The 13,563-nt window shown below is 46.1% G+C and overlaps 1 protein-coding gene across 1 annotated transcript; it reads left to right on the forward strand.

The window, feature by feature from the left end:
• The first annotated feature begins 5,740 nt into the window (after window positions 1–5,740).
• Window positions 5,741–11,450, forward strand: LOC136473887 (ferrochelatase-2, chloroplastic-like). Its single transcript, XM_066471524.1, has 11 exons — window positions 5,741–5,955; window positions 6,039–6,157; window positions 6,471–6,753; window positions 7,122–7,265; window positions 7,889–7,990; window positions 8,434–8,537; window positions 8,622–8,748; window positions 9,217–9,369; window positions 9,454–9,554; window positions 9,720–9,921; window positions 10,832–11,450. Exons 2-11 carry the CDS (start codon window positions 6,051–6,053, stop codon window positions 11,054–11,056), a joined length of 1,548 nt encoding a protein of 515 aa, XP_066327621.1. The 5' UTR covers window positions 5,741–5,955; window positions 6,039–6,050; the 3' UTR covers window positions 11,057–11,450.
• Window positions 11,451–13,563: the final 2,113 nt, after the last annotated feature.

Raw genomic sequence — 13,563 nt, forward strand, 5'->3', positions numbered from 1 at the left:
TGTGGAGATCGATGCCGACGCGGGGTGGGGGTGCAAGTGGGCGGGTGCAATGCCCGCAGCGAGTGACCCCGCGCTGGAGAAGGCCCCGGCGGGGGGGGGGGGGTGCGGTGCCTGCGGCGCGGCGCCCCTGCCTTGGAGAAAGGCTACAGAGGAAGGGGATTGGGCCTCGCTGGCGGGAGCGAGCGTCGCAGGCACGGACAAGAGCGAGTGTCGCATGCCCCGCGACGAATTGGAGCAAGCGGCGCTGGCTAGGAAGCGCGTCGTCCGAATGGACGGGCGCCCTGAGGAGAGCATTACCGAAAAGGGAATCCTGAATCCTACAATATTCCTTCGCAAACCATATGTTCCGGAGGGGATCTAAGCATTTTCTATTGTCATCCTTGTTGAAAATGCGAAGCAGAAGCACATTTTTAAAGGAAAAAAGGATCATTGCATATAAGTCTCGTTGTCAACTGTCAATTGTGGTAATAGGTGGTCCAATCCGAATAATGTAGGGACAGGATGAGACTGCGGGGCATGCCTGGGCAAGCTTAGTCAACACTGATAGTGGGTCGGGCAGGTGCAAAGTGTACTGTCGTCACCTTCTGTCAATGAATAGGAAGTACTACCACCGTCCATGTTCATTTCTAAAACAACTATCTTTTTGAACAGAGGTGGTTTTTTTAATTTTAACATTTTTTGTAAAATAATTTTAAATCTAACACTGTTTTTTTTATTAAAACTAACATATTTGGCCGCGCCTATTGTCGTGGCGCGGCGAAATGCCTATGCCGCGCCATGCATGGTGCCGCGGCAGGAGGGTGACGTGGCAAAGACTAGGACCACTGACCGGTGACGTGGCAGGGTCTGCCACGCCACCGATCTTAGCGCGGCACTGACGCACCATGGCGCATGGCGCGTCAGGATCAGATAAATATTGCCCGTGAGCCGCCCCTGCCCGAAGCGCCGCCGCCGCCGTGCCTACACGCCGACCACCGCGCCTGCCCGCCCGCCCGCACACCCGTAGAGCCCTACCAGCCGCCCGCCTACTCCGGCTGCGCCACGAACGCCGGCGCGTCATGGCCGCCGCCCGCCCACCCACCCACTCATATCAAGGTAGGCTTTTCTCGATTTTATGTTATTATAATTGTTATTTTAGTTAGGGTTAGTGATTTAGGATAGTTAGGTTAGTGAATTTGTTAGGATTTGTTAGTGATCTAGGATAGTGATTTAGAATTTGTTAGGATAGTGATTCAGAATTTGTTAGTGATTTAGGATAGTTAAGATTTGGTTAGGTAGTTAGGGTTTAGGGATTGATTTTGGGTTTAGGTTAGGTAGTTTTGGTTAGGTAGTTAGGGTTTAGGTTACTGTTAGTTAGGATTTTGGGTTTAGGGATTGATTGTCGGTACTTAGTAGTGCGTGATACGGTGATTTGGATGACTTGATGAAGTTTCGTCAAATGCTTATTTTTCTAGTGAAGTTGTTTAATATGTCTGTTAATATTACTTTGAATATATACATGTGCTTTCATATTGTGTTCGTATTGCATAACAAGTAGTTCAAATTTTACAATGCTACATAATGTTAATTTGAATATTGTTAATTTGAATACTCTAACCCTTTGTTTATCAATTTGTAACAGGATGGCCCCTCCCACGCAGCACCCGTTGTATCACATTCTTGAGGTGGAGTACGACGACCAGCACCGAGCACACATCTTGAGTGACATCGATGCACATGTGGCCTTGGCTACTTTGAGGCCCCGCACACACCAGGGCGCACCAGTGGGACGAGTGTTACACGTTGTATATACGGCGTGCCGGTTTCCTCGAGCTTGTCCGTGTTGTCAACTACGGTCTTCCGCCCCTTGACTCAACACTACTTACTGCAGCTGTAGACTGGTGTGAGTGCCTTCTTTGTACGTAAACATTATTATAACAAATTTGAGGCAACTAACAGTCGTTCTATTCTTATAACAGATGGAGGCCTGAGACCCACACGTTCCACCTACCTTGCGGCGAGATGACCTTGACCATGCAGGATGTGAAGGCTATCTTTGGCCTTCGGTTGGGGGGACTTCCAGTGACAGGGATAGTTGACAACGATCACTAGAGGGAGCTAGTGGCGTAGTTCACTGGCTTTCTTCTACCAGACGACGAGGCTTCTAAGAAAAATAAGTGAGCAATTCAAGTCTATTTAATACTTGTATTGCTTTCCTGCAGTCATCGGGTCTCATTTTCTTTGGTCAATTTTAGGAAAAGTTTCGGTGTTTCGTCGTCCTGGATCACAGAGCGCTTTGAATACTTGGACCCACAGGTTGAGGAGGCTCAGATCGACAAGTTCGTAAGAGTGTGGCTCTGGCACTTCCTTGATGCTTTCCTCTTCCCAGACGCCTCGGGCAACACCATCAGCTGGATCTTCCTTGACATACTACGCCAGCCGTGGGAGAACATAGCGGCGTACAGCTGGGGCAGCGTAGTCTTGGCATGGACGTATTGACAACTATGCGTTGCCTGCCGTCGCACCTCAGGGTATGCGAACCTTGGGGGTTGCTCCTACCTACTCTAGGTTTGGTGTTGGGAACAATGGCCCTTTGGAAGGCCTCTTAATACTGGTTTACCGGTAAGTACTTCGGTTCACTATATTCTTCGAGGCAGTGACATATGATGAAATTATTAATGGCTAATTCATTATCGTGTTCAATGCAACAATGGAACGGGCAGGATACACTCCCTATAGCTCTGTATATCTGGATAGAAGCAGAGTTAGTTAGAGGGAATGCGAGGCGCAAGTATAGGGAGTACACGGACGGTCTCGACGTCCTGACACAACACCAGGTTACGCTCTCTTTACTATCGTACATGTGTCATGTTCGATGTACACTATATCACAACCTAACTCAATTACGAAATGTTCAGGTGTATTGGTGTCCTTGGGATGCTCCGGAGCTCGAGTACTATCTGAGTCCTGTCACTAGGGACGAGTCAGGCGAGTATCGCTGCAACATCCCTCTTATTTTATTCCACGTGGTTGAGATTCACTTGCCCATCAGGGTCTGTAGATAGTTTGGAAGAAAGACATGCTTCCCACCACCGCTTTACTCCACCAACCAAGGATTGCTCGGGTGTGTTATCGATTAATAACAAAGCTATAATTCAGAGGACTGTGTGGTACAACTAACATCGTTTTGTTGCAGGTATGACCGCAGGAAGAGGTACAAGACCAAGGATGGACGCGTGATACACAACGCGCACATCCACTTGTGGGAGACCAGGGAACGACAACCGGTCCATGCGGGTCCTCCACAAGACCAGTACATCTTTGACGAGTACCTGCGGTGGCTTCACATGTCTACGAGGACACATATCAAGCCCCCGTATACTGAGGAGGTGATTGATGAGGACTCGAAGGAAGATGTGATCGAAGATGTGTACGACGTTGTCACTAGGGAGGACACACAGCTACAGAGAGCTCCGCTTCAAAGATACGTTGTAAGATACTTGAATGGTATAATTTGTTATCCTTTTGGTATTAAGTATGTGTACTAAAACTGTCCAACCGCGTCTATGTACCTAGGCGATACAATTGTCAAGGATGTCCAACGAAGCAGCGTTTCGGCTTCACAAGTCTAGAGGGCAGGGGCCATGCGTTCTCGAGGCTTTTGTGGAGGTAAACATAAACTTGTCCGTTCCAAAAATGTTTCTTTATTGTATATGCGTTTGGGAAATGCACCAACTTTAGCGTCTATTTATGCAGAAGGTGAAGAAGAGCTATAGGAAGCTAGCTCAGAAGCTGAGCTGCATGGACACTCCTTATGTGGAACCACCACTCCCGGTGCGGTCGGGTGGCACGTCTTCAGCCTCTTTGAGGACACCAGCTGGCTCTTCTCAGCCGGTGACAGGTGTCACTTTCGCAGTGCGTACACCACCACATCATAGCGCTGGGAAGGACCCTACAACCGAGGAAGACGAGGACGACGACGACGACGACGACCCCCCGGGCTTCCGCAGACAGCACAACCAGTGGGACGATTAGCCGCAGGACGAGATCGACATATCTCAGCTAGGTGGTGCCCCGCTTGGTACCCAAGGAGCCTCACAGGTACTAACAAATGTAGTTTCTTTAAATACGTAGGCTCCATGAACTAACGATCATAAAGATTATAAGTAATCGTGCATATCATATACTTGCAGGGTACGAGCCGTACGCAACGGCGACGCGACCACACTGACGTTGGCTACACTCCCAATGTGTTGCCAACAAATCCGAAGAGACAGAAGCGTCCAAGGATTCCTTACACTCCTGGGTCTTAGTTTGTTAGGTCGAACGAATATTGTCGTCCGAAACTTGTAGGCTTAGTTAGTTATGTTATGTCGAACTTATGTCAAACCAATGAAAAATTTATGTGGCAACTTGTCAACTTGCGCACGGACTCCATTTATTTGTTTCATATTCGTTTCAATGCGTCGCGACAGCACTGCCGGCGAGATTAAGTAGCAACTAGTTCGGAAACCAGCAGTCCCGGCGTATCTCGACGCCGGTGGCCGGCGTCTTGACCCCGATCCTCCCGAGCTTGGTCATCGCCGCCACGAAATCGCAGAAGAAGGCACCCTAGTTAGATGCGCAAAAGTCAACCGTGCTGCGTGACCCCATGTCGGACTAGAGCACCTGGTTGGAGCCCACCAGAAAGGGGTCGACCAAGCCAGGGTCCATGGTCCATGATCGCGTCGCTGCCGATCCTCAACCAAAAGCTGCCGATCTTCTGTCTGCGCCCAGGTTCTGCCGCGCCATGCGCCGTGGCGCGTCAGTGCCGCGCCAAGAGCGGTGACGCGGCAGACCCTGCCACGTCACCGGTCAGCGGCCCCGGTCTTCGCCACGTCACCCTTCTGCCGCGCCACCATGCACGGCGCGGCACAGACATTTCGCCGTGCCATGACAATAGGCGCGGCCAAAAATGTTAGTTAAAAAAAAGGTTAGATTTAAAATTATTTTATAAAAAGTGTTAAAATAAAAAAAAATCACGGAGGGAGTAGCATCTACTGCCGCACTGCTGCACGTTGACACTGTGGTTGGGGCTGGGGAGGGCAATGCTGTCAGCGTTCTGAGTAGTCCTTTGTGGCTGAATGGGGTAAACTCAAATTCAGTCAGCAGGTATGTACGATGTACTCATCAACCTAGACTAGAAGTAGAGCAAAGTTGCCACTGCAGGAAGAAGAGATGGCTTGGCGTTCAGGCCGTGTGCTACTATCTGGAATATCTGATGGATCTGATGGCTGATGCCCATGCCGGAGCCGGACAAACTAAAGGCCGTGGAGTCCCGAACAACATTTTGAGGCCCGAACGGTGGAAATGGAAGGCATGGCTGCGCATCCTCCTCACCAAACGAGACGATATTCCATCCAGAAAATAGGTACAAAATCTGATCCAGGTGCTGTGGAAGCAACTGCGTGGTTGCGCGCAAGCAATATCCGCTTCGCTTGCGTTGTTGAAACTTGAAAGGGACCGAGGAGAAGGAATAATGATGTCCAGTCTCTCAGGAAAGCGGAAGCAGGGACTGCACCGTAAAAATTTCACCAAGATAATTTTCTCCTCTCTCCGTGCGCGGGAGGCGTTGAACATTCCACGTCCCGCCCGGACCTCCGTCACGAGGCGGACTGAAAGCGTCAAGCAGTGGGGCCTGCGGATCCGTGGGGGCCATTGGTCAGTGACTTCGCTCCAGCTCGACGCAAGCTAAAACCCTCCAAAAACGCAGGGAGCCAGGGACCAACCGCTGCGGATGATTTCCCCTCGTCTCGTCTCTCGTCCCCGTCCGTCTTCACCCTCACTTGCGTCCCAGGTCGCGACACGCCGCTGTACCCGCCCCGCCCGCCTGCGCACTTCCCCCACCCCCGCACCGTCTCCGGCGACGGCGAGCCCTCCCGGCGCTCCTCGACCGATCCGTCCCTCTCGCGGCCTTTCTCTCCGCCTCCACCCGAGGTAAGCCTCGTCACGCTCACGGGGATGTTTCGTCCCTTTTCTGCGGTCGGGTTTTACGCGGGTGGATCCATTTTGACGCGCAGGGGAGGGAGAGGATGTGGTCGTCGAGCCAGGCGAGCACGAGGGGCGTGGTGGACATGGGGAGGGTGGAGGCCGGGCCGTCGCATTTCCCCAAGAGGCCCGCGCCCCGGAATTCCGCCAGGTATGTTTGTCTTATCACTTGTGTAGCAAATGCTCTCTGTTCTGGTGCCAATGCAAAAGGATGTACTAGATCTGCTAGTAACTCACCACTCACTTGCTGTGGCTGCGCAAATGAGCTACGATGTTTGTATTAATGATCATGTCTATGTTTGAACATAACAAGGGATGCAGGCACCTGTATCTGATTCCCTGCATCACACGTCTCTTTTTCTGCTGAACTGCCGGCAGTGATGATATGCATAGACAGTACTTCATCTATGACTATGAAATACCATTGTCAATGTTTTACCTAACATAGCTACTGTGCCTAACAGGGTCAATCCATCAAGGACACGCGCAGTGAAACCTTGCTCAGCTGGCGACCGCCCAGGAATTTCTGTTAAATGCAACTTGGGGTGGTCTTCTCAAACATCTCCTGACTTGAGGCATCACTTTAGAGGATATTCATCAGCATCAGAGGCAGTTCTTACCGCCCAATCAGATTTGAGAAAACTTCTTGTTGGCAATGAAAAAATTGGTGTTCTCTTGCTGAATCTTGGGGGCCCAGAGACTCTTGACGATGTGCAGCCTTTCTTGTTTAATCTTTTTGCAGATCCGGTAATTAACATACTGCAAAGCAACATTAGCTTATAAGTTTTTGACTTGCAATATTTTTTTCATACTATTATTGCCTTGCAGATTTACCAAAAAAATAATTAATGCTCAGTTACTTAAATCTTCACGGGAATTTGCACCAAGTTCAATATATTGCTGATATGCAGAGAGTCCAGCAATATAATACTGTTTTTGTGCAAATGCCACACTTATTTGTATTCATTAATCAACATTGAGCCTAGCTTTGTAACATCATTTTTATGAATGTTTGAGATAGAAAGATGGATGCAAAGACAGAGTCGATGCTTATTACTACATCTTAATGCAGGTCTTTTCCTTCTAATTATGTATCCCATGATGCATGATCGCAGGACATTATCCGTCTTCCTAGGCTCTTTCGCTTTCTGCAGAAGCCACTTGCAAAATTCATATCGGTAGTGAGAGCACCAAAGAGTAAGGAAGGTTATGCATCCATAGGTGGCGGTTCTCCTCTCCGACAAATTACTGACGCACAGGTATATTGTGTTTTTTGTGGTCTATCTAATTTAAAATTGCCAATTGGCATGACTGCCATTCATTGAATCTTAGCACTCTGGATTTTCCGTTACCTAGCGTCAGAGAGGACACAAGTGCGTCATGGGAAAACTAATTTTCTTTTGATTAATTCCATAGCCAGTATTCTTGTCACATGACGAATTAAGCCATCCATTAGTGTCACATGGGGTTTTCGTGGAACTTCAAATAATCGCATGCTGCTTCTCACTTGGTTGACAAATGATTCTCCCAGCAATTGGGTTGATATTGTGATGACTCGTAGGTTAGGTCTAGGAAATGCCCTCGCGATCTTAGACAATGAGATGACACAGAATTGCATTTGCTGTTTCACCTATGCTTCATTGCCACTACGGTGATCCTATGCTGTGAAAACAGTATTTGTGGTTTTAGTATCGTTCTGGTCATTTATCTTTTACATTGGACAACGATAGGATTAGAATGTGAATGGATGCTGCTATATTACTTTATTAAAATTAGTAGTTTAGAGAATAATTAATGATTTCCCCACTTGTCGTAAAATGTCTAAAATATGTCTAAAGCTGCACTATGAGCTCCCATTTGATGGCTTTTATGAATTGTGCAGGCTGAAGCACTGAGGGAGGCATTATGTGGAAAAGATGTTCCTGCCAAGGTGTATGTTGGAATGCGGTATTGGCATCCCTTCACTGAAGAAGCCATAGAACAAGTAGGGGCTTGGCATATACCCAAAATACTTCTGTGTTCTGTTGATTTTTCAGGTTTTTTTTAATCATCTTAGAGCGAAATTCTACTTGTAAATTTCCATTGTTCTTTAGTAATGCAAGCCATAAAATCAATCAAGTGCATTGAGTTGAACACTTTCTAATTAGATCTTTGTAGAAAGTAGAAACATTTTTCCATAGTAGCATTTGCAGAAGAATATGAGTCCAGATTGCAGTTTCAATAGTTGCATGAACCATTTGCAGCATGAATGCTATTCTATTCTAGATACGAAACCATTAGATAATTATGGTATTGTATTCATGACACCATTTGCTATTCTAGACATACAAATAGGTACTTTCTGGTGGTTCAGTGTTCATATTTGATATATATCTATTTGAAAAATACATTTGTGAACTCACTAATTTTGTTCTTGTTGCATTCTAGATAAAACGGGATGGAATCACAAAACTTGTTGTGTTGCCTCTATACCCTCAGTTCTCCATATCAACTAGTGGTTCAAGTCTCCGTTTATTGGAGAGCATATTCAGGTATATTTGGAATTACGGATACCTGTATTCTGATGCTTAGAAAATTGATACTTATGTGCTTATGTCACTTTCAATTTCCTGTAGAGAGGATGAATATCTTGTGAATATGCAACATACAGTTATACCTTCCTGGTATCAACGTGAAGGATATATCAAGTCTATGGCAACTTTGATTGAGAACGAATTGACAAAATTTCCAGAACCCCAAAAGGTAAGACGAGCCATGACTTTGAGCACTTGTGGTTCTCTCTTGAGCCAAAAAGGTAGGAGGTTATTGGACTTGGTGGACATTTACTTTATGTGCTACAAGTCATTATACAAGGCTATCTCTTGTGTGGAAGAGTATATGCAATGTTTTTTCTCTCTTATTCTTCAAACAAAGCACAATTCCATTTCCACCAAGCTTCCAATGCTTGCAAAAGGCTCTCAGTACTGCTAAAAGGGCTGGAATATATTATCTTAAAAGAGAAAAAGGGCAGAGGGCTTGACTTCTTTAGACACCAAGAAATTGTCTCTTCTAAAAATTTCTTTTCTCTGGGGAATATTTCCTCAAATAATGTGGTAATGTTGGAGTGAGGATGGCTTCTAGTAACAAGAAATATTGTCCAGAATCATTTTGATTTTGCATCCATTTGCCATCGAAACCTAGGTACATCTAATTTGAGAAATCCATTTGCAGGTTATGATATTTTTCAGTGCTCATGGAGTTCCTCTGGCATATGTTGAAGAAGCTGGTGATCCATATAAAGCAGAAATGGAAGAGTGTGTCGATCTTATCATGGAAGAACTGGAAAAAAGAGGAACAACAAATCCATGCACACTTGCTTATCAGGTCAGTGCAGATCTCTCACTGTAATGGCATTAGCCAAATATGGTGGTTGCTCTTCTTTTACTAATTGATGTTCTGAATCGACAGAGCCGAGTTGGACCAGTGGAATGGCTGAAACCGTACACTGATGAGACAATTATTGAGCTTGGGCAGAAAGGGGTAAAGAGCCTGCTTGCTGTTCCCATTAGGTATTATTTCTCTCAACTTAGCTCCTGTTATCTCTGATTGAAGTGGTGTTCTGTCTGTGCTACACTTCTTATAACCTTCACATCTGTCATCTTGCTGCTGATTGTTCTCTCCCACCAATTTAACTCAGATAATCTTCCTTTTTTCTCATGGTCTTCCCTGTTCAGTTTTGTCAGCGAACACATTGAAACTTTGGAAGAAATCGATGTGGAGTACAAAGAGTTGGCTTTAGAATCTGGCATCAAGCACTGGGGACGAGTTCCAGCATTAGGTTGCGAACCCACATTCATTTCGGATCTTGCTGATGCTGTTATTGAAAGCCTTCCTTATGTTGGTGCAATGGCAGTTTCCAATCTTGAGGCTCGGCAGGTAACAACTAGCACATGGCAAATAAAATTCTCTCTCTCTAATTCATGATTGATCAAAAGAATATTGCTATTTCCAGATGCTTTGTGTATTGGTGTTTCATGTTTGTGCTTAACTTAATGGTGACTTCAACTATGCATGTGTTTTATAATAAAATAACAATATGTTCAGAGTTCAGATGGTACCTCAGTTAAATGGAAGCTAAGATTGAGTTTACCCGCTTTTCCAAGTTATTGGCCAACACATTGAGATTGCATTTAACCATATACTCACATAATAAGACTAGCTTCGTTGGATAGTTGCACTAAGATGAAAAGAGGACTAGTTTTAGGACAAGCTGGTTTGTTCTTCTGGGAAAAAAAGAATAGGTACAAGTTGCGTATTTCTGTGTATAAAAGAAAGAGATACCACAAAATCATCTGTTTGATGACAGTGCACCCGCCATTTTGCACCCCTCCCCCCACACACACCAAAAAAAAAAAACACCCATCCACCCCACAAAAAAAGGACATGCATTTGGACAGGATCACACGTCCAGCACCTTACAAGATTGCCTTGCAACTTGCCCATCTCAAGAAAGAATCCTGCTATTCTTGAATGAATAATATATGAGATGTGAATAATACGTTAGGTCACCCTGTTCGCTTGGGCTTGTTTGGCTTATAAGCCGTACTTTTTCAGCCAACGAACATTATTTTTCTCTCACACCAAATCAGCCAACAGTACTTTCAGCCATGGTTTATCAGCCAAACAAGCCCAAGCGAACAGGGCGATGTCCTGTGAGCTGAAATAGGTTAAATTATTTCCAAATTCAATGATACGATGCGGCATCATTTAGCTCACATCATACCCGCTCTATTGTAACCCAATTTGCTCGAGTTTGAAGTGATGTGGGGTGGTTTTGCATTTGCAGTCTCTCGTACCCCTCGGGAGCGTGGAGGAGCTGCTAGCAGCATACGACTCGAAGCGCGATGAGCTCCCCCCTCCGGTGATCGTGTGGGAGTGGGGCTGGACGAAGAGCGCAGAGACCTGGAATGGCCGTGCTGCGATGCTGGCCGTGCTGGCTCTCCTGGTGCTGGAAGTGACCACCGGCAAAGGGTTCCTGCATCAATGGGGAATCCTGCCCCTGTTCCACTGAGCCGACAATTCTGTTCATGATCGGGTCATAATTTTTCTGCATCCGAAGGACGTTCTGAACTTTTGATGCTGTATATGAATCGATTTGCCTTCAATCGTCGGGGAGAAAAAGAGGAGAAAATGGTAAAATATGGACAGAACTCGACGGTATATATCATGTTAATACTGTACCTACCTATGGGACATGAAATAGGGCTCTCAGACATGCGCAATGGAAATTGGAATACACACAAACCTACCACGCCCCATGCTGCACAAACTCCTGCTGCTACTAGTAGTACCCAGATCCTCTGTTGTCTGTTCATAAGTGGATGTGCGTTGCTTTTAGAGAATAATCATATGAGCGGATGAGCATCTGCATAGTGCATATCAATCCAGCTCAATAATTTCAGGGTTAGCTCAAGCAGATTATTTTTTGGGTTGGTGGATCATGGGTTTCTGAAGGTACAATTGTCATAACTCTCATCCGCACGCAAAGCCTTCGGAGCTGTCGTGGTCCAGTCATACCAAGTGGAAAAATGAATAGGAAAAGTTTGGTAAGATAAAAATAAATGCACGGTTTTCTGGATCAAGAATTATATTAATCTCTTCTAAAAAAAGATGTACAGTTCCTCTAAAAATAATAGTTACAGGCTACAGCAATCGCCTCCAAAAATATGCCCTCTTTGGGGGAAAAATGGTTTTAAAACATGAGAATAAGAAAAGTATAGGAATGATATGTCCTAACACTTCAAATTCTTTGAGATTTTAGAATAAAAGAAAGTTTAGAAAGATACCTTTGTAAGCAATGTAGAAAAAAAAACATAGGAAACAAAAATAATAAGGTCAAAGAAATGGAGCTCATCTTTAGACCCCTTTGCAACAAAGAAAAAACTGAGGTGTTCTAAAGGTCTGAAATCCTATAGGAAAATTTTCTATAAACCTTGGAACAATGGATTGGGTTCCTACAAATTCTATGAAATTCCTACAAAATGACTTGTCTCTAAGGATTTTTAGAGAAATTTTACCATGAGATTGAGTTTTCTTTGATCACTCTCTCATTGAGCTCCTGTGTTTTTTCTACACTCCATCCATCTAAGGCCTTCTTTGGATGCATATGTATTCATCTCAATCCATATGTATTGCAGTTGTTTGCGGTGGAATTTAAACTAAATTTCACCTCAATCTACTCCAACACACGTGTTAAATTTCACCCCAAACAACTCCAACACACATTAATTGAGTTAAATACATATGCATCCAAACAAAGTCTATAGGGCCTGTTTGGATCCATTAGCTAGCTGCTAGCTACTAGCTAATTTTTAGTAGGGAGTTGGTTGGATCCACCTGGTAATAGGTGGTTGGATAGTGAATTGAAGGTGTATATGAACTATTAGCACCTTGTCGGGGTTGAAACCCCGAGGTGTCTCAGGGCACCGATTAGTCAGCAGGCCACACGGCCCACAACTCACCAGTCAGTGAAGGTCCGAACAACCGAGGCCCAACTAAGCCGAATGCATCAAGGCTAAGGTCAACCACGACCCCTCCTCCAGCCTTGATCGCACGACGCTCACACACGACCTCTCCCTCATCGCGACCCCTAAGAGGGATGGAAGAGGTCGAGCCCCGCCAGGCGCGCCTGCTCTGATAGGAACGAGCATGCCATACTGACCCCACAAGGACCAAGGGGACAACAGTCACCCTGGTCCGGTCAGATGCTAGCCCTGTGCCACAAATATCGAACAAGACAACACCGCCATGAGACGGTGATGACATGCACGAGGACCACCGGCCAGATACAGGACAAGACACATGAACGATCTCACCCAATACGGGATGGGATCCACAACAGGGGCCTTGACTTAAAGGCCACCCGGACCGATGAGAGCCATGACCCCAATGATTGGGATCATGGCCCTCAGCTCCTCAGCGACGACTAAGTGATCGACGACCCAGGGTAGCTACCTAATGTGGGTATGACGAAGGCCACGACGGACACCGTGTTGCACGGGACGGCTGACGAACCACCATCGAGGCTACAATACTACCACGGTCAGCATAGTAGCGCCACATCATATCCTTCCACAACGTGGCCAGAAGACCATGATGATAGCCACGACCGGACGTGCACCAGAAGACGGCGTAGCTTACAAGCCAAGTTAGCTAGGCCCTCCCTCAGGATCTTGACCCTTCGGTCAGGAGAACCTCCTCTCTTTTACAAACCCTGGCCCCGAACTCTATATAAGGGCAGCCAGGGCACCCATCTCTAGGATGATTCACATCCTCTACCATTCCATTCATTCACCATTGTAGTAGGGCTCCTAGAGCTTCTCTTTGGGCAGCCCTTCACCTAGCATAGGACCTTCCATCTCTTCCACCTTTCTTGCACCCCCCATTGTAAGAACTTCAGAGCATTCAGGCGAGGAACACACACTCAATCATCTCTGAGACTGGACGTAGGGCTCTGGCCTGAACTAGTATAAATCCTCGTGTCCATTGGATACTACTATCTTCTTCCTAGAGCAGCAC

The sequence above is a fragment of the Miscanthus floridulus genome, chromosome 8 (genome assembly GCF_019320115.1).
Source record: "Miscanthus floridulus cultivar M001 chromosome 8, ASM1932011v1, whole genome shotgun sequence".
Lineage (NCBI taxonomy): Eukaryota > Viridiplantae > Streptophyta > Magnoliopsida > Poales > Poaceae > Miscanthus > Miscanthus floridulus.